This window comes from Gopherus flavomarginatus, chromosome 20 (assembly GCF_025201925.1).
Source record: "Gopherus flavomarginatus isolate rGopFla2 chromosome 20, rGopFla2.mat.asm, whole genome shotgun sequence".
NCBI classification, from domain to species: domain Eukaryota; kingdom Metazoa; phylum Chordata; order Testudines; family Testudinidae; genus Gopherus; species Gopherus flavomarginatus.
The window spans coordinates 21,929,459-21,953,460 of record NC_066636.1 but is presented as its reverse complement, the minus strand read 5'-3'; the positions used below and the strand labels follow the sequence as shown (position 1 = coordinate 21,953,460).

The following is a 24,002-nucleotide window of genomic DNA, read 5'->3' as shown; positions in this document are numbered from 1 at the left end:
CCGATTTAAGTGAAAAATGATTTAAAAAAAATATTTTTTTAAACCACCATTGATTTTTATCCACCTTGTCCCGACCCTCAGCCCGTGGAAATCAATGGCAGCTTTTCCAGGGAGCACGGCAGAATCAGGCTCTTTGCTCCAACACCTCAGTATTAGGGTGACCTGTCTCCACTTAAACAGCTGCCCTGCTTCAGTGTAGATGCTCATGCTACCTCCGCCGATGGGAGCGGTTCTCCCGTCAGAGTAGGAAATCTACCTCCTCGAGAGGTGGCAGCCAGAGGGGATAGAAGAATTCTTCTGCCCATCTAACACTATCTGCAGCAGGGGTGCATACCGCTGGAAGTTCCCAGTGGAGACCAGCCCTCAGGTTCCAGACTGGCGAGGGAATTAATTTAGCATTATTATGGTAAGGGCTAGAGGGTCCAACCTAAATCAGCGGGCAAGTGTGCTAGACACACTGGGCCAAATCCTCAAGGGGATTTAGGCACCTAACTCCCACTGGAGCGAAAGGCCTAAATACATGGAGATCTTGGCTACGGTGCTTAAAGTGAGGGCAGTAATTTAAAGTGGAGGGAGGAGGTCAACACCCCCACCTTCCCCGGTCAAAATCTAAACATTGAGTTGGGTCGTGCAATTTAAGCCCTCGTTCTAAAGCTGCTGCTCCCAGTTTAGGATCGAATCCCTCATTTTGTTCAGACCACTTTAAGCACAGCAGCCCCACAGTAAGAGACAGCCCCTGTCGTGCAGTGCTGACAGTCTAAATAGGTGAGGGGAAACTGAGGCACACTGCGACATGACTTGCCCCAGGTCAGCTGCAAAGCCGGGACTAGGACCCACGTGTTCCAACTCCAATCCCGATGACCTAGCCACTAACCACCACTGCCTGGCCTGCTGCAAGGACAATTTGCCCTTCAGGGGAGGCCCACAAGGGAGAGCCTATTTGGATCAGAACTTTCCCCCAGTGTGGGTGGTCCTGGGATCTGGGCTTTGGGTTCTTGTACCGCGCCTGTCACGGCAGTATCAGAGCTCCTTCCAGAATGAATAGCATTAAGTGTAGCCCACGAAAGCTTATGCTCAAATAAATGTGTTAGTCTCTAAGGCCAGGTCCACACTACAGCGTTAAATCGATTTAAACAGCGTTAAATCGATTTAACGCTGTACCTGTCCACACTACAAGGCACTTAAAATCGATTTTAAGGGGTCTTAAAATCGATTTCTGTACTCCAGCTAAACGAAAGGAGTAACCCTAAAATCGATATTACTAAATCGATTTAGGGTTAGTGTGGACGGAAATCGAAGTTATTGGTCCCATTCTTTTACTGAGCTACCCAGAGTGCACCGCTCCGGAAATCGATGGTAGCCTGGGACCATGGACGCACACCATCGAAGTAATGTGCCCTAGTGTGGACGCGTAAAATCAATTTTATAAAATCTGTTTTATAAAATCGATTTTATTAATTTCGATTTTACTCTGTAGTGTGGACGTGGTCTTAGGTGCTACAAGTACTCCTGTTCTTTCAGCTATCCCAGGGGGTTGGATTCGTCTCCCAGCCACCTGCCTAAGAGGATGAGAAGATTGCATCACAACCCTAGATCTTTGACCCTCCGCAACACTTCCCACTGTAAGGACAAGGGGAAAAGCAGTTTTCTAGCCAAGATCTGAATGGAGGTGGCAAGGCTGAGAAACAGACACACACTGGGATGCAGTGGAGAAAGCTCTTGCATCTTCAACGTGCAAGGGGAGGAGGAGGCCACGGCTAGGCAATAGGAGGGGAATACACTGGTGCTGTTAAGGGAAGCTAGACAAAGGGGCTGCTCTTGAGAGCTCACTGCCCGGAGGCTGGTTTTAGCCACAGGTTCCTCCTCCCCCGACATCTCAATTCTCCAGCGCTTTGAAACCTGCCAAGAAACCCCAAGCAAAAAAATCCAAACCTGTCGCTTTTCCTTACTGCTGCCAGAGGGCTCCCTGAATCTTTACGCCAAGCAGCAGGCAGGGCGGGAAACGCTTGTCTTGCTTGCCGCGCTGCCCAAACCAGATGTTTATTTATGGCTGTTTGGTTCTTCAGAAGCACTCCGGAGGCTTCTAAGTGACGTCGCCTTGCTGGCCGCTTCTTAGCGAAATCATAAAGGCAGGTGGCATGGGCTAGACCTTGCCATCCGGGACTGGGAGGCAGGATGCCTGTGTTGTCAGATGGCACCAGTATGGTCCTCTGCACTATTTAATGATGATAACACTCGGCTGTGTGTGTGCTGCCCCGGCTCTGCAGACCCCGACACAGCAGGCCTGAGAAAATCCCCAATGACCACAGACTTCGGTAAGGTACGAAGGCACCTGGCCAGGTTTCTTGTCAAATGAAGCACAGTAATAGTTTCCTGCAGACCCTACAGGTAGGGTGTCCAGAGAGCAAATGTGAAAAATTGGGAGCGAGGTGAGGGGTAATAGAAGCCTATATAAGAAAAAGACCCAAAAATCAGGACTGTCTCTATAAAATCGGGACATCTGGTCACCCTACTTACAGGGCATACTACCAAAATGTGTCCCCGGACAATGGACCGGCTCAGTCAGTGGCGGGATTTACCGCTGCCCCCTAGGCCAGTCAAAGACAACTCCTCAGGGGTGTGTTCTTATACACAGGTACAACCAAGTTACACCTCACTCTTCATGTATTCAGGTTCAACCCCCCTACATAGTAAGGTGCCACCTCTCACCTTATACATGTTGGTTTGAGCAAAACAACTCCATCCATCATATTACCCTTTTGACTCTGTCTTTAGGACAGGTCAACACGTTCATAGAAGATCAGGGTTGGAAGGGACCTCAGGAGGTATCTAGTCCAACCCCCTGCTCAAAGCAGGACCAACACCAATGAAATCATCCCAGCCAGGGCTTTGTCAAGCTGGGTCTTTAAAACCTCTAAGGATGGAGATTCAACCACCTCCCTAGGTAACCCATTCCAGTGCTTCACCACCCTCCTAGTGAAATACTGTTTCCTAACAGCCAACCTAGACCTCCCCCACTGCAACTTGAGACCATTGCTCCTTGTTCTGTCTGCCACCACTGAGAACAGCTGAGCTCCATCCTCTTTGGAACCCCCTTTCAGGTAGTTGAAGGCTGCTATCAAATCCCCCCCTCACTCTTCTCCTCTGCAGACTAAATAACCCCAGTTCCCTCAGCCTCTCCTCGTTAGTCACATGCCCCAGCCCCCTAATCATTTTTGTTGCCTTCCGCTGGACTTTCTCCAATTTGTCCACATCCCTTCTGTAGTGGGGACAATACTCCAGGTGTGGCCTCACCAGTGCCGAATAGAGGGGAATAATCACTTCCCACGATCTGCTGGCAATACTCCCAATAATACAGCCCAATATGCCGTTGACCTTCTTGGCAACGAGGGCACACTGCTGACTCATATCCAGCTTCTGGTCCACTGTAATCCCCACGTCTTTCTCTGCAGAACTGCTGCTTAGTCAGTCGGTCCTCAGCCTTCAGCGGTGCATATTGTTATCTGTGGAATGTGCTAGTATTGGAGTGTTCTGGTGCCATCCTGGCACATCTTTATCTTACTGGTGCTTGGTACCTTTTAGCTGTATGCATAATTGCAACAGCAGCCCTCTTGTCAGCTGCTGTGAGCTTAACTTTGCCTTATGTTAGCAAAGTCTTAACCATTACTTTAGTTTAGGCCTTAAGCCTCATACCGGGCCTCTGATATAAGGGTTTATGTTTCAGGGCCTCATCCTGCCACATTCCCCGACTTTTTGTCTTTTTATGGGGAGGATGTTTACCCATCGTCCAGAAAAGCAGAACGCATGGACTGAAGACACCCAGTGGGCTAAACACTGTTATGTGGTTACCTTATTTTACCATCCATACACTCATGCCTCATCTGTCACTTAGTCTGTACATTCCCTCGTATGACGGGTACACACACTTTATTTTCCAGTTGTTTTCAGTCCCTTATACTGGGCCTGGGAACGTTAGGCCAAATGTTGCCAGCTATGGGAAAATTATGATAACCCATATCACAGACCATGTCCTGAATTCATACCACCTCATTAACCAGAATAGAGCATCGACACAAAGGAGTTCTGGAAGAATTTAGCAATTCTGGAAGAAGAGCTATTCTAGAATAGCATTGTGGTCACAAGGCCTTACACCTAGACATCTCTGTACCAAAAAAAATCATAAATAAAAAAAATTGACCTGGAAAACTGACTTCAGCCAATGCTGATGTTACGCAGAAGACTGGCTGTGTTAAGTCTGTTAGCACTCTAGAGAGCTGGGTTTAATTCTCACTGGTGCTGTAGTCTTACTATGTGATGTAGAGTAAGAGACATTTTCCCTCTGCACTTCAGCTCCCTCCATATGTAGGGGCAATGGTAATGCTTCTTTTGTCCACTTAGGTTGTAAAATCTGTGGGGACAAGGACTGTCTCTTACAAGGGGAGGAACAGTGCCTAGCACTAAGTGTTACTATAATGTAAGCAGCAATGAATGCAGCCTCCTCTGGGCTGAGAAGAGGCAGCTGTTTAACCGCACATGGTCCATCATGATTTGGAGCAGGAAGTGATGAAGAATATTGTACCCTGCTGAAATGGTGGTGGTGGTGGGGATTTTGAGGTGATCTAAGTGACTCACTCCAGAAGTGGCTGCATGTACAGCAATATACCTTACAGTAACACTCGGACTGTGCTGCCAATACCCTAACTCTTATGAAAAACAACCACAGGGTCGTTAGTAATCACAGGTGGTCGCAATGCGGGAGATTCTTGTTGGGCAACACGGAACTCAGAGCTCATAAGCCAACGTTCCACCTTAGCTCAGTTGTTCTCAGTCTTTGCCATGCCACGTCCCACCTTCCATCTGGGTGGGGATTCTCCCTGCCTCTACTCCCTTCTGTTTAGGGATACGGGGAGTGGAGGGTTGTTAATTGGCATTGCAGTAACCCCTAGGAGCTGCAGTCCCAGTGCTGGGTGCCGTACAGCCACAGAATAGGTGACTCCTACCCCCAAGATGAAGCCATGTGAACTCTCCACTGATCTAAGACACTGTAGCCTGGCTTTAATGCCCCCCCCCAACATTGTTCAGCAGGGGAAGAGGCAGCCCCGGGTTAGCCTTTCCACACGTGCTCCACCCCTAAGAAGCTTGTCAAAGAAGAACATAAGAATGGCCGTACTGGGTCAGACCAAAGGTCCATCCAGCCCAGTACCTGTCTTCCGACATTGGCCAATGCCAGGTGCCCCAGAGGGAGTGAACCTAACAGGACATGATCAAGTGATCTCTCTCCTGCCATCCATCTCCACTCTCTGACAGACAGAGACTAGGGACACCATTCCTCACCCATCCTGGCTAATAGCCATTTATGGACTTCACCACCATGAAAATATCCAGTTCTCTTTTGAACGCTGTTATAGTCCTAGCCTTCAGAATCTCCTCAGGCAAGGAGTTCCACAAGCTGACTGTGCGCTGTGTGAAGAAGAACTTCCTTTTATTTGTTTTAAACCTGCTGCCCATTAATTTCATTTGGTGACCCCTAGTTCTTGTATTATGGGAATAAGTAAATAACTTTTCCTTATCTACTTTCTCCACATCACTCACGATTTTATAGACCTGTATCATATCCCCCCCAGTCTCCTCTTTTCCAAGCTGAAAAGTCCTAGCCTCTTTAATCTCTCCTCATATGGGACCCTCTCAAAACCCCTAATCATTTTAGTTGCCCTTCTCTATCATATCCCCCTCTGAGCACCTGCAGTGTATTTATCCTCACAATGGCCCTGTGAGGTGTAGTAAGAGGAGGCCCTGAAACATAAACCATTGTATCAGAGGCCTGGTAGAAGGCCTGAGGCCTGAGCTCAAGTAATGGTCAAGACTTGGTTAACATAAAGCAAAGTTAAGCTGTGAGCCAGAGACAGGCCCTGCTCAGAGTCTGGCCAGGGCAGGGCTGATGGTGCAAACACACATGTAGCTAAAAGATACTGGACACTAGAGATACAAACATGTGCCAGGATGGTACCGGAAACTCCGACACTTGCACATTCCGCACAGATAACAAGGAACAGGCTGACTCATCCTAAAGACAGGGGCAAAAGGGTAATATGATGGATGGGGTACAAGGTGAGAGGCGGCACCTTACTACATAGAGGGGTTGTACCTCAACACGTCAAGAGTGATGTGTAACTTGCTTGTCCCTGTGTATAAGAATGCACCCCTGAGGGGTTGTCTTTGGCCTAAGGGGCAGTGGTAAGTCCTGCCGCTGACTGAGCTGGTCCATTGTCAGGGGGCACATATGTACTAGCAGAACTGTAGACATCTGATCTGGGAAGCTAAAGACTGTTTCATTTGGCAATAAACCTGGCCAGGTGCCTTCATACCTTATTGGAGTCTGTGGTCATTGGGGTTTCTCTTGGGTTCGCTGTGCCAGTGATTCGCACAGAGCCGGGGCAGCACGCAGCGGGAACACACGCATGCCGCTGACCGTTATCAACTTTGAGCAGAGCACCACACCGATGACATCTGATGACATTGCTGACCCTCACTGCTGATCTGGTGAGTAAGCAAGCTGTCCGCTGTAGGAATCGCGAGGACAGAAAGCTGTGAGCTAGTGAACCCCCTTATCCCCTCCCTTCAAATCCCCACAGAGTTTGATAACTTGCGGACGGGCTGGATTGCCAGTAAAGGGGGGTCCATATCAATTTAAATAAGAAAGTGGAGAAACATGGACTGGCATATGTAAAGCAAAGGTAGAAACAGAAGCTTTAAAAATAATAATCAAAGTAAAAATCTAGGATTTTGCAACTAATGTCCATCACAATAAGATGGCTTCAACAACACGCCACCATACTGGCCAGGCAAGTAATGGAGAAAACCAGGGAAGCAGAGAGAGAACTAAAGCCCTGGAAAACCCGAGCTCTTCTAACAGGGCAACAGGCGGTCCACACCCATGGTATGCTCCAACAGATAAAGCAGGAAAACAAAAAATTGGAGACAGTTGTGGAAAGCCTGCAGAAGAAAAAGGTACCGTCCCCTGTTGCTCAACAGACTTGGATGGGGGCATCCTTAGCTAAATTAAAAGATGGAGCATGGGACAACTGGAATGGATGCTGCGTAGGGTGACCAGATAGCAAATGTGAAAAATCGGGACGGGGTGGGGGGTAATAGGAGCTTATATAAGAAAAAGACCCAATAATTGGGACTGTCCCTACAAAATCAGGACATCTGGTCACCCTAATGCTGCGCTGGGGACACGTGGAATGACCCAGCTGGACCATCCTCTCTCGAGCCACAGTTGTGAGAAGCAGTGGGAATTGACATGTTACAGGAACCAGTTCTAGTACAAACCCTGTGGGGACCACTGACTCGTCATATCCTTGGTTTTGATGATGATGCTACGCAAACGGTTAAACGTGTGGCTCAAAAGCATTTTAAGTTATCTCATGGATTAGCCACACTTAAAGGAATTACAGGCATGCCAGGAGAGGCTCCGGCCAAGCTGGCTGACAGAATATAAATGTATGTTGGGCTAACAGCACGGGATACCGGTCTCGAGGATTTGAAGCAACTTGTTTTGGAGGTGATAGAATGGATAGATGCTTGGTGGAGAATGGAGGCAGAGATGTATCTGGGAACGAATGAACTGAAAAAGTGGAGACTGCAGTTAAACGGCAGGAAGGAACTCCTGTCAGCGAGCTGCGAACACATTTAGCACAGTGGAAAACAGAGGGTCCTGGATACCCTCCCCGTGGCTGTGGTTGGAGGGGTCGTGGAATGAACAGAGGTAGAGGAGTGAATAGAGAGAGCGAATGGGTGTTGTCTGAAACGCTGAAACAGGAGATCTCAAAGGAGAGAATGAGAAGCTGCGGGCGCAGCTACAGGCATGTCTGATTGGCAAGGCGTCTCAAAAGTAGGAATAAGAGGCAGTGATGAAGGTGGCCAAGGCGCCTGTTTCGGCGTCTGGATTGAATGATCCGATTGTTAGTAATTCAGTAGCATAGGCCAGGCCTCCCTGCAACTCGGAATGCATTTTCCAGCACCCCATAACAATAGCTATCTGGGGGCACCCCCATTTAAGCATCCGAGTCGGGGACGGACTTGCAGATTTTCTGTTGGACACAGGGGCTGGAATTCCTATAGTAAAAGATGTATTTAATGTACAGGACTCCTAGGTTCTCTTCCCAGCTGTGGGAGGAGAATGTTGTCTAGCGGTTAGAGCAGACTGGTAGTCAGGACTCTATCCTACCTCCGCTGCTGTGTGAGCATGGGCAACTCACGTCCCCAGCAACACCACTCGTTGTGCCTCAGTTTCCCCACTGTCAAATGAGAATTTGTAAAATGCTTTCAGATGAGTAAAAGCAAGAAGATAGGAGTCTAGTTTGAGGGCTCTCCTGAGCTGCTTGGCTGATACCAAGTACCACACACTGTAGGGGGTAAGCTGCACTTTTCCATTCCCAAGGGAGACAGGCATGGGAAGCGCTTTAATATGTTTTTAAACAAGAGTCCGAATATCTGGCCAAGTTCCAGTCTGGGTAATTATGTTCTTCCTGCTTAAATGTCACCAGGGGCTTTAATGGGATGTGGTTTCCTTCTTCACTTCCTACCTTAAACAGTTTAGTTGGTGCTGTTATATGAGGCCACAGTGACCCATCCCAGAGGTGGCTGCATTTCAGCAATCTCTGTTTGCAGATCGCTCGGCCCAGCACCCAGACGCTTGTGAGACCCAACAGTGATGACTGTTGGGATCTCAAGCTTCCTATGTTGCTGCTGGTCTGATGCATTTGCTGCTTTTATCCCAGGATGCCCCAACCTCCCTTCTCCTGAAAATATGTGTGAGAAGAGCTATGCCCTGCACCAAATGCTCCCTCATCTTATTGAGTTAATACAACAAACTCCTGTTGCTCTTTGCCTGAAGTTAGCATCTGGCTCCTGGGTTCTATTCCTGGTTTGGTCACTCTGTGACCACTGGTAAGTCACATTCCCTTCCCGTGCCCCAGTTTCCTCATCTGCAAAATGGAGCTAATACTCCTTCAGCTCTCCGGGGTACTGTGGGGAGGTCCTCACAAGTCCTTGGAAGATACTAAATGCATATTCATGGACTGATGTGGGAGATGGTTTTAATAGGCATTTCCCCCTGGCAGGAAGAAGGCCCATTTCTGCCGTGAGTGGGTAGTGCTCCAGGGTTCTTGGAAGGGGAAGCCAGGGCTAGTGAGCTTTTCAAAATGCTCCCAGCTCTTGAACTAAAGCAGGGATCTCAAACTCAAATCACCACGAGGGCCACATGTGGACTAGGACTTTGGCCCAAGGGCCACATCACTGACACCTTTTCATACAAAGATGCAAAAACCACCCCCCACGTCCCCACACTCCACCCCTTCCATGAGGCCCTGCCTCTTCCCACCCCTTCCCCAAAGTCCCCGCCCCAGCTCCGCCTCCACCCTGCCCCATTCCAACCCCTTCCCCAAATCCCTGTGCCAGCCCCACCTCTTCCCATCTCCGTCCCTGAGCGTGCCTCCTATCCGCTCCTCCTCCTGGAAAGTCCTAAGTGCAGGGAGGTAGGCGGAGGAGCTGGGATGTGGCACACTGGGGGCGAGGAGGAAAGAGAAGGGACCCCTGACCTAAAGGATCAATGCAAAAAGAAAAAGAAAAGAAAAATTGCTCAAAGATTTCTGGAACGAGGTCTAACTTACTGGCTGGGGGGTGGGCAGAAGCCTGGCATAGCAGAATACCTGTACAATAATAATTATCATCCCTAGCTCTTCTAGAGCATTTCTCACTTGTAGATCTCAAAGCCTTTACAAAGGAGGTCAGTATCATTACCTCCACTGTACAGATGGGGAAACTGAGGCACAAGGCGACGACATGACGTGCCTGAGGTCATCCAGCAGGCCAGTGGCAGAGCCAGGATTCGAACCCAGGTCTCCTGGATCTTACCCTGTGTGTACATCTGTACATATGTCTGTATATGTGTGCATCTCCGTGTTCATATGTATCTATGTGTGCCCCTGTATGTCCGTAGATATATACATGTATGTGTATGTGCTTGGTTGTGTGTTTATATGCATATGTAAGCATTTGTATGTGTGAGTGTGCATACTTAAGTGTGTAGGTGCATGCATATAGCTGTACGGGGTGCATGCATATAGCTGTGGGGGGCCATGCTCATGTTTGTACAGGACTGTGTGTATCAGTGTGTACATACATGTGACGGAGGGATCTTCCCACACTGCTGTGAGACGCCACCTTCCCGCAGATTGCGTTCTGACCTTCCCCCCCTTCCCTGGCTCTCCACACAGCCCTCTGCCACGCTGACGCTCTGCCCTTCACCCAGCGCTCCCAGCCGCGCTGACTCAGCCCCGGTGAGAGCCAGTGAGGGGGAAGGCGAGCCCAGGATGCTGCCAGTAGCCTGCCCTCCCTAGCAAATGGACCCTTTCCAGGCTGGAGATCTCACAAATCCCCAGGAAATCTGAACTCTGTTAGGATCGGCAATACGATAGCACCTAGGGGCTCCCAACTGAGATCGGGACTCCGTTGTACCAGGAGCTGTACATGAGCACAAGAGCTGCTGCCCTGAAGGGCTTTCAAGCTAAAGAAGACAGACAGAGGATGGGAGGGGAAACTGAGGCAGAGAAGGAATGGGACTTGCCCAACATCGCCTAGGTGCTAACCACTGGACCACCGCTACTTGCCTGACTCCATTTCGGAATGGAAGACTCATCCGAGGGCCCGCTCCCCGCACCTTCCTCGGATTTATTCCTCTTTCCCAAACTCCACCCCCTGGCTCCAGCTCATTGCACCCGAACTATCAGCCCTACTCTGCAATCTCTGGAGTGGCGGCTGCACTCCATTGCTCTTGCAGACCCTGGCCGGAGCAGCCCGTTCCTCAAGCGAGGAGCCCGACTCCGCAGGCACGACCAGGGGACGAACGGGGGCTGGGGGAGGGGGCAGGGCGTGCAGGCTTTTGGAGGCCACGTGCCTTTGTGAGCACGATGTCTTGCCAAGGCCAAGCCATGTGCTGTCTTTGCAGATCTGGAATCACCGCAAAAACAAAATTTAAATACGAAAGTGTCTTGCTGAGGCCGGAATGAAACCTTTTGATTTTTCCTGTCGAGAGAATCATAGAATATCGGGTTGGAAGGGACCTCAGGAGGTATCTAGTCCAACCCCCTGCTCAAGGCAGGACCAACCCCCACTAAATCATCCCAGCCAGGGCTTTGTCAAGCCTGACCTTAAAAACCTCTACGGAAGGAGATTCCACCACCTCCCTAGGGAACCCATCCCAGTGCTTCACCACGCTCCTAGTGAAATAGTGTTTCCTAACCTCCCCCACTACAACTTGAGACCATTGCTCCTTGTTGTGTCATCTGGTACCACTGAGAACAGTCTAGATCCATCCTCTTTGGAACCCCCCTTTCAGGTAGTTGAAAGCAGCTATCAAATCCCCCCTCACTCTACTCTTCTGCTAAACAGTCCCAGTTCCCTCAGCCTCTCCTCATAAGTCATGTACTCCAGCCCCCTAATCATTTTTGTTGCCCTCCGCTGGACTCTTTCTAATTTTTCCGCATCCTTCCTGTAGTGTGGGACCCAAAATTGGACACAGTATCCAGATGAGGCCTCACCAATGCTGAATAGAGGGGAATGATCCCATCCCTCAATCTGCTGGCAATGCCCCTACTTATACAGCCCAAAATGCCGTTAGCCTTCTTGGCAATAAGGGCACACTGCTGAATCATATCCAGCTTCTCGTCCACTGTAACCCCTACGTCCTTTTCCGCAGAACTGCTGCCTAGCCACTCGGTCCCTAGGACTTGGTTTTTAAAACGGTATTTTACTGCCTATTCTGGGGAGAGGCATGAGGCCAGGGAGTTGTCTCTTGCCAGCCCTGGAGGGTGGCTTTGTATAAAAAAAAAAATAAAAAGCCCACCCCCCACCTTGCCTTGCACAGGGTGGTTTGAATTTGAAGACGGCGGGTAGAGAGAAGGTGGGAGACGTGCTTGGAAAACACCATGGGAGCTGTCCGCTGGCTGTGTGGAAATTATGGGCTGGTCGTTGCAAAGCAGAGCAGTGCTTTTCCTTTGCAAGAGCATTCTGAACAGCTGTCCTGGGAAAGCATGTTCTGGCAAGCGTATGCACATGGGATTGCATGTGTGTGGGTGCATGTGGCGAGCATGTAAGCATTGCTGGTGTGCAGGAAAGCAGATGCATGCCGTTGCATGAGTTTATATGAGGGCGCATGCCTGTGTGCAAGTGTGGGGAGTGTGCACACATGCACAGTTTTGCACATGCATGTAGGGCACGTGTGCACGCAGGTGCAGATGTGGGCAAACACGGGCGTGCCTGGAGATGCAGGACTTCACAGGAAGGATTTCTTCTCTTCTCTTGCTCCTGGGAACCGTGCCAGGGCCGAGGATGTGCTGCTGCTGACTCATCCTGCAGCCAAAAAAGCACTTCTCTGTGTATCTCCTTTGCCTCCTGCCGGCTGACAATGCACCTTGTGATCGGAGATGACTAATCATCACATGGAGTGATGGGCTGGGGGAGCGGATGAGAAGGCCTTGAATGGGGATCACAGCAGGTGACCCTCCAACAAGGAGACAAGCTGCTGGGAAAGGGGAGCTGGCTTGGGGGGCAGGGGAGGGGCCAAGCAAATATGGGTCTCAGAGGAGATGGCAAAGCTGAGGACAGGCCAAGCAGCTGCCAGACTTCTCTGCTTCTGGCCAGGGGCCCTGGCATCTTATCATGGCCTTGACTAGAAGCGCTGGGGAAAGGGGTCTTGGGAACAGGGCTCCCTCAAACTTCCCCACGCGGCTGCTTATACAGCCAGCCCAGCGCATTGCTCCTCACTCAGGGGGTTCCCATGAACCCTATCATCACTGCCTGGGGATGGGATAGGTGGGCCCCCAAGGCTGAAACTCTGGGTCCAATCCTCCAGTGCCAAGGGTGTGCACAAGCATCCTTCTAGGACATTTATCGGGTCCCCCATTCCTGCAACGTACCAGTACCTCAAAAGCGTATCTTTAGAGTCATAGACTCACAGTGTTAGAAGGGACCACAAGGGTCGCCTAGGCCAGTGATTCTCAACTGGGGACCCCCTGAGCAGGAGCACTGGTGCAGGCTGCAAGATGCCGTCTCCCCCGCCCCACCCCCTGCCAGACCAGAGGAGCAAATTTTGAAATTTGTTTTAAGCACACAGCTGGGCTGCAGGTTGAGAACCGCTGCTTGAAATAGTTCCCAAGCCCTCTAGCGGTGCCCCCGGTGGTGCACGGTTTGCCAGGCGGCCACGCCACTCTGGGCTTTGCCCTGGGAAGGATGGCTTAGGGTTGCCAACGGCCCCTTATTACAAGAGACGTCCCTTATTTTTTCTCTGCCTCTGTAAAACAAGATCAGGAATTGCTGAGTGCTGCCAAATGCGGCAAGAAGTGCCCCTGATGAGTGTCGGAGAGCGCTGCTTTGTATTATTCTTAATCATAACGATAATATCAGGAATTGGGGTAGGGCGAGGGTGTTAAGAAAACAGTCTCTTGTTTTCGAAATACAATGCTGGCAACCCTAGATAACGCGCCTGCGTGGAGAGCCACCTGGCCAGCGCTAAGTGTTCAAGAGGTATGAACCTACCCTCCGGATTTAGGCATCTAAAAAAAAATCCTCATGATTTTTAAGCTGATTTGGGGAGATCTTGCATTTGCCGGGCCGGTGGAGGCATGGGGGTCACACGTTGCAAGGTTCTGTTTGCAAATCTGACCCCCAGAATCTTATTCCAAAACACCCAGCTGAGATTCTCCCATAGTCACGTTCTGCCAGGAGCTGGGGCTTTAAGGAAAACACTGATTCTAGCAAGACTCAGAATTGGCAACGCCAATAAGAAGCAAAAGACACAACACTAACGTGGCCCAGCGTGTTGCCACCTACTTGAGATGGGAAAGGGGCCAAACCCCTTGTGGTCCTGATGTGAGGATGGGTGGCGGGAAGACGGGAAAAAGAAAAAAACAAACCCTCAACTCAGCACCAGTGCTTTGTGTCACTCCCTTTCTGGGGCTGAAGCAGTCTTGAGAGCAAATCACTCAAGCTGCCATGGCGCCTTGGGAACGGAAAAAAATAAAAATCAACAAAGGCTTTCTAGTTTCACAGGCTAAAGGCAAACCAGCCCTGGTGGGATTGGACTGATCCCACGAGCGGCCGGCGGCTGGGGTTGAATCCCAGCCATGGCTGCAGAGCCATGGCTTTGTAGTTTTATTCCATCTCTCTCCCGAGTTGTGATCTTGAATTCCAAGTGATCCGGAGAGAACAATAAAAGCCCCCACTTGGCTCCAGCCCTGTTAAGTTTAGAAAGAAGCAGGAAAGCTGGGGAGGGGCGCGTGGTGCTCCGTGATCTCTCCAGGCTCACAAGAAATCTGGTTTGTTCTGTGTGCGCCCAACCGCCTCTGCCTAACGAGAGCCGCACAGTGTGCGGCCCGGTCCCTGTCCGGGGAACCCAACCTTTAAAGGCGGCCTCCAGTATCATCTGTTTGTGTGTGCAGCAGAGTCCTGTGGCACCTTATAGACTAACAGACATATTGGAGCATGAGCTTTCGTGGGTGCGACCAATGAAATCAACATCTACCCGCATTTGCCTATAAAAATCTAACCCTTCCAACCTAACTCAAATGATAAAACCGCATTGAGTTACAGCCATCTGCCCTTGTTCCACCCAACAGACTGGCTTTAGCAAAGGAAACAGAGTCACTTCCAAGTCTAAAGACCTAAAGTGTTTAAATGGTGCAAGCATCCCCAGATGCTAAACTCCCATCAAGGCAAGCATGACAGATAATACCCTGGATAACAAGCCAATGTACTTCTAGGGCAGGGGTAGGCAACCTATGGCGCGGATGCCGAAAGCGACACGCGAGCTGATGTTCAGTGGCACCCACACTGCCTGGGTCCTGGCCACTGGGTCTGGAGGGCTCTGAATTTTAATTTAATTTTAAATGAAGCTTCTTAAACATTTTAAAAACCTCATTTACTTTACATACAACAATAGTTTAATTCTATATTATAGACTAATAGAAAGAGACCTTCTAAAAATGTTGAAATGTATGACTGGCACGGGAAACCTTAAATCGGAGTGAATAAATGAAGACTCAGCACAGCACTTCTGAAAGGCTGCAACCCCTGTTCTAGGGTGACCAGACAGCCAGTGTGAAAAACCAGGACAAGGGTTGGGGGGTGATAGGAGCTTATATAAGAAAAAGACCCAACAATCAGGACTGTCCCCATAAAATTGGGACATCTGGTCACCCTATATACTTCACAGGCAAAGGTGGACTTCTTCCTTTGTAACCGATTGGATGCTAAAAGTAGAAGTGTTGGTGATTTCATGGGGGGCTCTTCCCTTCAGCTCTTAGGGTACGTCTACACTGCAATTAGAAATGCAGCTGCAGCATGTGTAGACGTACCTGAGGTAGCTTTAAGCTAGCTAGTGCCAGGGCCGCCCAGAGGATTCAGGGTGCCTGGGGCAAAGCAGGGGAGCTGCGAGGCTTGTACTCACCCGGCGGCGGTCCGGGTCTTCGGCGGCATTTTGGTGGCGAGGGGCCCTTCAGTCGTTGCGCGTCTTTGGCAGTAGTGAAGGGCCCCCTGCTTCCGAAATGCCACTGAAGACCCGCACTGCCACCGGGCCAGGGCTTGCGAGGCCCCTGCGGGGCTCGGGGCCTGGGGCAAACTGCCCCACTTGCCCCCCCACCCCAGGTGGCCCTAGCTAGCTCACATACCAATATCAGGGCATGGCTGCATGCTTAGGGTTGTTAATAATAATTGGTATTGCAGTAACCCCTAGGAGCTCCAGTCACAGTGCTAGGTGCTGTACAGCCGTAGAATAGGTGACTCCTATCCTCGACATGAAGCCATGTGAACTCTCCACTGATCTAAGACGCTGCAGCTTTAAACTGCCCCAAACATTGTTCAGCGGGGAAGAGGCGGCCCTGGGTTAGCCTTTCAACATGTGCCCCAGCTCTAAGAAACTTCTCTGAGCACCTCACAATCTGCAGTGTATTTATCCTCACAACAGTGCTGTGAGGTAGGGCAGGGCTGTTATTCCCGTTGCACAGCGTGCCTCAGTTTCCTAGGGGAGACTAAGTAACCTACCCAAGGTCACAAAGAGAGTCCATGGCTGAGCAGGGAATGGAATCCAAGGCTAGCGCTCTAACCACTGCACCAGGCTCCCTCTCCCTGCTGGCTGCAGAGAGAGATGCAGCTAGACTCACACTGGCGGTCAGCAGAGAGGGGAAAAAATCACCTGGCACAGCCAGCGTCAGCCCTCGGAAAACTTCTTGGAGATTTATTCATTGGGAGCAGTGGGGGAGATGGGGAAGTCTCTTTGTGCCAAGCAGCATTGAGAAAAGGCTGGGGATATAATAAGCTCTTTGGTCTGCACTCAGCATTCACGGCCTGTCAGCAGTGAACCTCCAGCGTGAGCAGAATTTCAAAGAAAGGCCATCTTGGGCCTCCCACATCACCAAGAAATCCGTTTGCGGCTCCTCCAACTAATCAATGACCTCTCCTGCCCCAGCACCTGCCCCGGTGGATCCAGTAGACCGTCTGGGGCAAACAAGACCTTGCAAAACACACATTATTAACACGCATCTCGGGTTCATAACCACACTGCCGCCCAAATTAACACCCGGCTGCCCCGGTCTCACTACATTAGGGCTTTTCTTCAGCGTCCCATGAAGCCGGGAGCTTTCCGGTTGTCGACAAAGGCCAGGCATCCTGGGGCAGGGGTGCACGAGGCTTGGGCCAGAACCAAATCCATGGATCCAAATGCCCCCCCTGCCATGCCCACCAGCTTCAGGACAGTTTCAGAACTTGGCAAGCGCCAGTGCCAGTTCTACGAAAGCATCGCCAGTTTTATGCGGGGATAAGAATTTCTCCCTTAAGATTTGGTTCATGCCAACAGACCCAGATTCTCATTTGCCCCATGGACCCTTAAACTCCAACTGATGTCCCCTTTAGGCCCCTCTACTTTGCCAGAGTTGGGTAAAGAGGTTCTTGGTGCAAATTAGAACCCATTTATTTCCCTACAAGAACCTTGCTTCATTCAGCCTTCAGGAAGGCCGGTTCTCTGGGAATGAATTGGGGCTGGGTAGCAAAGGAGGCTCTTTGTAACTACAACCCTGAGCAATGCGTTTCTTAGCCACTCTGAGACTCTTTAGACAGATATAGAAGGAAGGTAACCGAACTGAACAGCCTCAGTTCTGCAGAACAATATCACACAAGTAGAGAGAAAGAAAAACCCGACCAACCCTGGGTTTCTTTCAGGGGCGACATTTCTCCCCACCGCAGGTGATTAGCAGAGATGCTGCGGTTACCCCTTGGCAGCTATTGCATGGTACAAAAAAAATACAGAAACTGATTGTGACTCCTCTCCAGGAGCACTGGGCGCTGTTAGTTGGTGTGATGGGATGCAAGTTACTGCCACAAGCAAGGAGGGAGGGGCGTTTGGATATGCGAATGAGGGGCAGAAATCTCTCTCTGCATCTCTTTCCAGACATAAGAGCTATCAGAGAGGGCAGGGGAAGTGTCAAGATGGGATCTAACCAGCTATCTTTCTCTCTCTCCTCCCCTTCATCTGTCTCTAGCAGGCTTGATTTTCCTACCTACACTGGTCTCTGTCCATAGACAGACCCTTATCTATTTAACCTCAATCTATCCATCTTTCTCTGTCCTTGCGGCTGGTATTGTCTCTCGCGCTCATTGCATCCACAATCTCTCTCACTCCTCTTTGTCCTGCGCCGCTAGCACTAAACCCCCATCATGGGTAAATGGAAGTCTTTTCAGGCCCCTTGGGGTTTTTCGAATGGGGGGAGTGGAAGGGTTGGGTTTTCTTTAACCCTACTGCACAACTTTAACTCATCTTTATGGCCTCTTCAGCTTCAGTTTTTAGTTTACTTAATTTCCCCCTGGGAATTTATCAGTGTTTATTACCACCACAATAAAAACAGGGGAAAATCAGTGCAAAAAACGATTAATAATTTTTCTGGGTAAATATCAGGGTTTATTTTGTTGGGTGGAAAGACAGTGGAAAAAAGTATTCAGCAGATTAATGCTTTGAATTCCGTTCATCGATGTGGATTGTTGCAGAACTAACACAGAACTCAGAACACAAGGCCACCGCTGAGTTTAAGAAAACACTCTCTCTCTAATCTGCAAATAAAACTTTTCATCTGAATAAAGAGAGTTTACTGTTGTAGACTCAGAACTATTAGCCTATAAATATTGACATGTAATAATCGGGCCACACCATTTACATACATTCAGTTTCATCTCTTTATTTTTTGTTTTTTCAACTTTCAGATACCTCCTTGTGTTCTGAAATGTATCCCGATACAGAGTTTTGTTTTCTTCCAATTTTAGCACGTCAGCTCTTTAAACTGTTCTCTGCTAACAGCTTGAAATGTGCACGTGGTGAGCGTGAGATTCATCAGTTTGTTCAGATGTGCCCGCACCTCAGAGCTCGTGTGTGTGTCTGTGTTTACTGTGTGTAGCTTCTAGATTAAATACGTGCACCCCTGCTTCATAAACAGGGAGCTTTGCATATCCACACGGACTAATGTATGACCAGAATACAGATATCTCATGCAATGTATTGTATTTTCCTAATAAAACAAGATATTTTTTACATATTTGAATTATACAAAACTAGGGTGAAAATCTGAAAAAAACGGGCTACTACTTTTTGCAAAACCTGGGAATTTTTTGGTACAAATTGGTTTAAACTGAAAACAAAGGGGGTTGCTCATCCTGTATATTTCCTCCCGCCTAGGTGTACCAATGATGAACATGCTGCTGCTGCTCTGGATAGTTGCCCACCTTGCTTTTACAAACGCATTTATCTTTGGGGACGGTGCAGGTAAGTCGGACACGCTCCGAGCCGGTCAACAGGCAGCTTTGCGATGGCTTCAGCCCAGATCCATTCAAAGCTGAGTCGAGTGCATTAGGCACTGGGCTGCCCCTCCAGAGACCCGAGGTTTAGTCCTGGCTCTGCCTCTGACTTTGGGCCAGTAACTTCTCCTGGGTCTGTCTTATCTAGCTGGGTCCAAGGCAGGGACTGTCTTCTGCTATGAGCACATGCAGAATGAAGCCTTGGGCCTCTAGGCCTTATTGTAATGCTATAGTACTGCCTCTTATTAAGGTTGCCCAACACTTTCCATTATAAGGCCCTATTTTCAGTTGCTTTTAAGTTTGCCAAACTTAAACCACTTGGGCTGCAAATTTTCCATGCCAGGTGTTTGTCTTAGGCTGAATTTTTTTGGGGTAGGGTGGGGTGGCGGGAGGGAGGGATTTTTGATGAAATAGATCAACCAGTTCTGAAAGCAAGGCTAGGAATAGAGACGTTCTTTGGCCCATCTTACAGAAGTCAGGTGACCTTTCTTTGACAAGCTTTAACACCCCCCTTGTTCCCACCCCCGCTTTGGAGCAGGGACTTGAAATTTGGTAGTGGGGTGGCCTCTATATCTGGGAACTGCCTTTTGCAGCCCCTGTGAAAATCCACTCAAATTTGACCAAGTCTTTGGTGGGAGAGGAGGGGAAGTTTGCACATGCCACAGAGACTTAGAAAAGATGGTCTGGAAGGGACCTCAAGAGGTCACCAAGCCCAGCCCCCTGCACTGAGGCAGGACCAAATAAGCCCAGACCAGCTCTGACAGGGGTTTGCCCAACCTGTTGTTAAAAACCTCCAGTGAGGGGAGATTCCACAAGCCTGCTCCAGCGCTTACCTCCCTTAGAGTTCGAAAGTTCTTCCTAAGATCTCACCTAAATCTCCCTTGCTACAGATTAAGCCCCTTACTTCTTGTCTGGCCTTCCATGGTCCCAGAGAACAATTGATCCCTGTCCTCTTTCTAACAGCCCTTCATTTATCTGAAGACTTATCCGCCCCACTTCCCAGTCTGCTTTTCTCGAGACTAAACACGCCCAGAGCTTTCTTCAGTCTTTCCTCTTAGGTTTTCTAAACCTTTGATCACTTGGGCTGCTCTCCTCTGGACTCTGTCCACGTCTTTCCTAAGTACACACAGCATGCCCGCTGGGGTCTCACCAGTGCTGAATAGAGCAGGACAGGTACCGCCGCTGCCTTATGGACGACACCCATTCGTACACCCCCCAAAATGATATTTGCCTTTTCCAGGACTCTGTCTCATTGTCCGCTCATTCAGTTAACGATCCGCTAGACTCCTCCGCTCCTTTCCAGCGACATGCCCCGTAGTCCCTTTCGTAGGTGGTCTTCGATTTTAGCATTAAATTCCCTGAAGATTCTGCTGCACCGACGAGACCTTGGAGCTGAGCAGGAATTTTCCTGCCATTACAGCGCTGGGCTGCCACAGCGGGGCAGGCCCCTGAACTGAGAGCAGGCAAGGTTGTGCTCTCGAAGACCTCCCTGCTGGGCCCACGCAAAGCTTGCAAAGTCAAGCCCTCAAGAGTTAGGAAGTGCCAGAAATGTCCCCCTTGGTCATCTTCATTAGGGGACAAATCTTTAATTACATGATCATATACTCCATTATCATATATCATTAGATATATGACAGAACAAGGAGTAATGGTCTCAAGTTGCAGCGAGGGAGGTCTAGGCTGGATATTAGGAAAGACTTTTTCACTAGGAGGGTGGTGAGGCACTGGAATGGGTTACCTAGGGAGGTGGTGGAATTTCCTTCCTCAGAGGTTTTAAGGCCCGGCTTGACAAAGCCCTGGCTGGGATGATTTAGTTGGGGATTGGTCCTGCTTTGAGCAGGGGGTTGGACTAGATACCTCCTGAGGTCCCTTCCAACCCTGATAGTCTATGATTCCCCCCATCCCAGGGCCCCTGCCTCGATAGAGGGTGCTCTGGGGATGTATCAGGGGGTCTGTAGGACCCCTGTTGGTGCAAAGCTGGCTTCAACCAAAGGTCACTAGTTGGTGTTGCTCATTTTCTGGATGCCTGGCTCAAGGCCCTAGGGCGTGACAGGCAGAAGTGCCGGGTGCTCACAGCCACAGCGGGCGTCAGTGGGAGCTAGTCTTGAGCCTATGAAGTGCTACACAATGCTAGGTCACATGAAAAACAAACCACCAGGTGCTGCAAATCGGGCACCCAACATTAGCAGCTGCTGCTGATCTTCATCTCTGTGCGCCTCAGTTCCCCCTCTGTAAAATAGGGATAATCACACTCTGCCCCCACATGGGGGTCTTGTGAAAATAAAGTAATTGAGCCAAGTGTCTGATACCACAGTGATGGAGCACCAGGGAAAAGACCCTGAGGAATGTCACAGGTTCCTTCAGGGCTTGGCAGGCCACCTCTGGGCTGGGCACAGCTCCTCTGTCTCCATCACCTCCCAGTCACTTGGAGTGGTGGGGTCTGTTCCAGCTTGCCACCCAGTCCTCCAACCGGCCAAACCCCAATCCAGGTGAACAGAAGAGTCCAGATACAAACCCTGTGGTTCAATGTCTTATACTGGGTCTTCAGTCTGGATACCGATCCTATACCTACCTCATAGAACTGGATACTGGGTCTTCAGTCTGGATACTGTTCCTATACCTACCTCATAGCACTGGAAGGGACCCTAAGAGGTCATTGAGTCCAGCCCCCTGCCTTCACCAGCAGGACCAAGTACTGATTTTGCTCCAGATCCTGAAGTGGCCCCCTCAGGGATTGAACTCACAACCCTGGGTTTAGCAGGCCAATGCTCAAACCACTGAGCTCTCTCTCTCTCTCTTCCCTCCTGCCCCTTTAGTGCCAAAGCTTTACATGGCCCATCCTACAAGGGGGTGTATGCATGGGGAAGGGTAAAAAGGGAATCCCCTCCCCCCAGGGTGCCAGCCCACAGCCCCTGTAGTAAGCAGCTAGGGTCTGTCATTTCTTACAATCCCTCACCTGGACTGCATCCTACCTTGGCCTGTCTGCAGGCATCACTCCCCCAGCGCTACATTCTCCAAATCTTTCTTTCCTTGGTGCTTCAGGTTTGTGCAATTTCCTCTGTTGCTGAGGAGCTTTCTCAGAATGACACTAGTGTCTCTAGCACCCAGGCTCCACTGCCAGAGCTGCAGCCTTCCCCCCACCGGCAGCTGTGGTTAACAGGCCAGTGAGTACCAGCTGGGGAGGTGACTGGCCCATCTATTAACCCCTTCTGGCTGCCACAGCCTGAGCTCTGTACTCCCAGCACAGGGCAGTTAGTCCTTCTGTCTTCAGAACAGGGCCTGAGCAGCATTCACTAAATTAAGGCCTGGGGCCATGCAGTGAACAAGAAGCAGAAAGCAATGCATTGCCTAGCTGCTGGCTGAGTGAGCCCTGGCATTGAATAAAGCAGGGGTCCTGGTGGGAGGGGTGCTAGACCCATGCCTGAAGTCTGTAGGGTTACCCTCAGGGTGAATTTGCCCCAGAGGGAGGTTTCCTGAGCAGTTCCTGGGCATGTTTTAGTGAGGTCTCTGCGGATACCTCTACTGCAGCCTCTGGTCTTAACATGGGTTAGTTAACTCGGGTTAAAACAGCAGCGGAGACACAACTACTCAGCTCCCAACGTGGGTTTGTACAGCTCCGAGCACATGGCGTCCTGGTCAATGACTATGTGCTAAGGTAACGCAAATAATAATATAAGGGAACCTCAGGTTGAACTTGGAGCTGCTAACCCGACTGTCCATGTTTTCATTGCTAGTTTAACCCTACCTGAGAGCTAACCCAGGGCCCCGCATACACACAGGGCGTTTCGATCAAGGCTGTGGGCTCAGCCCTCTTGTCAGTGTGACTTTAAATGGAGCAAGGTCCAAGCAGACAGAGTCACACTGAAATCCAGATCCGGAGAGGGAATCACAGGCAGTTAAAATGACTGAGGGATCAGAGGGGAGAAAAGACAGCAAAGCAGCAATTGAAGGACAAACGGACTGAAAGTGCCATGCACTGGGTGGTGTAAGTGTGTTTGTGTCCGCGTGCGTGTATGTTACCCATGACTTCTGATGGATGGAATCATTACTGCTCAATTGTGTGTCATGAGCCCTATACTGCACAAAGCTAATAGGGCTTCTCCTGGGCGACTGCTGACTTTTTGTTTCCTCTCTCTCCCTGGCAGATGACCTCAAGGCTCTGAGAGTCTCTATTGCCAAACACACGCCTGTCCGGGCAGTGCTGTCGGGCACCCTCACCATTCCCTGCCACATCACCTACATGCATCCCCTGGCCACCACTACCGCAGGGGGGCGCCGAGCAGTGCTGGGGGCACCTCGGATCAAATGGACCTTCATCTCCGAGGGGAAAGAGGCCGAGATCCTGGTGGCCCGGGGGCAGAAGGTGAAGGTGAGCAAAGGCTACTGCGACCGCGTCTCCTTGCCCTTCTACCTGGCTTTGCCCACCGACGCCACTTTGGTGCTGACCGAGCTCCGGTCCAATGACTCTGGGATCTACCGCTGCAACGTGCAACATGGCATCGAGGATGGGCATGACCAGCTGGAGGTGAAGGTCAAAGGTAACAGCCCCCTAACCCTAGCATCTGTCGCAGGGAGGGGGGTGGGATGGGAGGGATCATAATTGTCTGACGGCATGTATAAGCCACATCCACTGCGTGGGGTTGGCTCCCTCTATCGGTGGCTGGGCCATACAGAAGCTGACAGCCTTGGATCTTTTAACTCAGGGCTGGATGTGTCATGCCACATCCCTGGGTGAACGGTCAGTGGCGGGGACTGAACTGGGGACGTCTGGCTGTGAGTGCACGAGCCTCTAATGCCTGAGCTAAAAGGCCTTTCTGTATTGGCTAATGCTATAATAGTGTTAATATATTGTATTATTATTGTATTACTACATCTTGTTATTCCCCGCCAGTAACACAGCGTGTATCCTGTCGTCCTCTAGCGGCTGATCTCCTAAAGGATAACAGCCTACTACAGCTATCACTTTTTGGAGTTGCTCTTTTTGTTCAACACAGCACTGACAGCTAGCGCTTGCAGAAGGTCCAGCGTTCAATAACGGCTGACGGCTCACACTGCTCATACCGTGGTGTAGCATTAGATGAATGCTTTTATTTATTGCCAGGACT

General features: G+C 50.1%; 1 protein-coding gene across 4 annotated transcripts in view; it reads left to right on the top strand.

The window, feature by feature from the left end:
- BCAN (brevican) overlaps positions 1-24,002 on the top strand; it is a 58,887-nt gene that overhangs the window by 3,294 nt on the left and 31,591 nt on the right. For 2 of the 4 annotated variants that reach the window (XM_050930490.1, XM_050930489.1), the window contains exons 3-4: positions 18,779-18,865; positions 23,040-23,435. In XM_050930490.1, coding sequence (XP_050786447.1) covers positions 18,779-18,865; positions 23,040-23,435 — 483 coding nt within the window. Of the gene's footprint in view, positions 1-6,434; positions 6,541-18,778; positions 18,866-23,039; positions 23,436-24,002 lie in introns of those variants that run through there. The other 2 variants (XM_050930492.1, XM_050930491.1) reach the window with 2 other exon arrangements.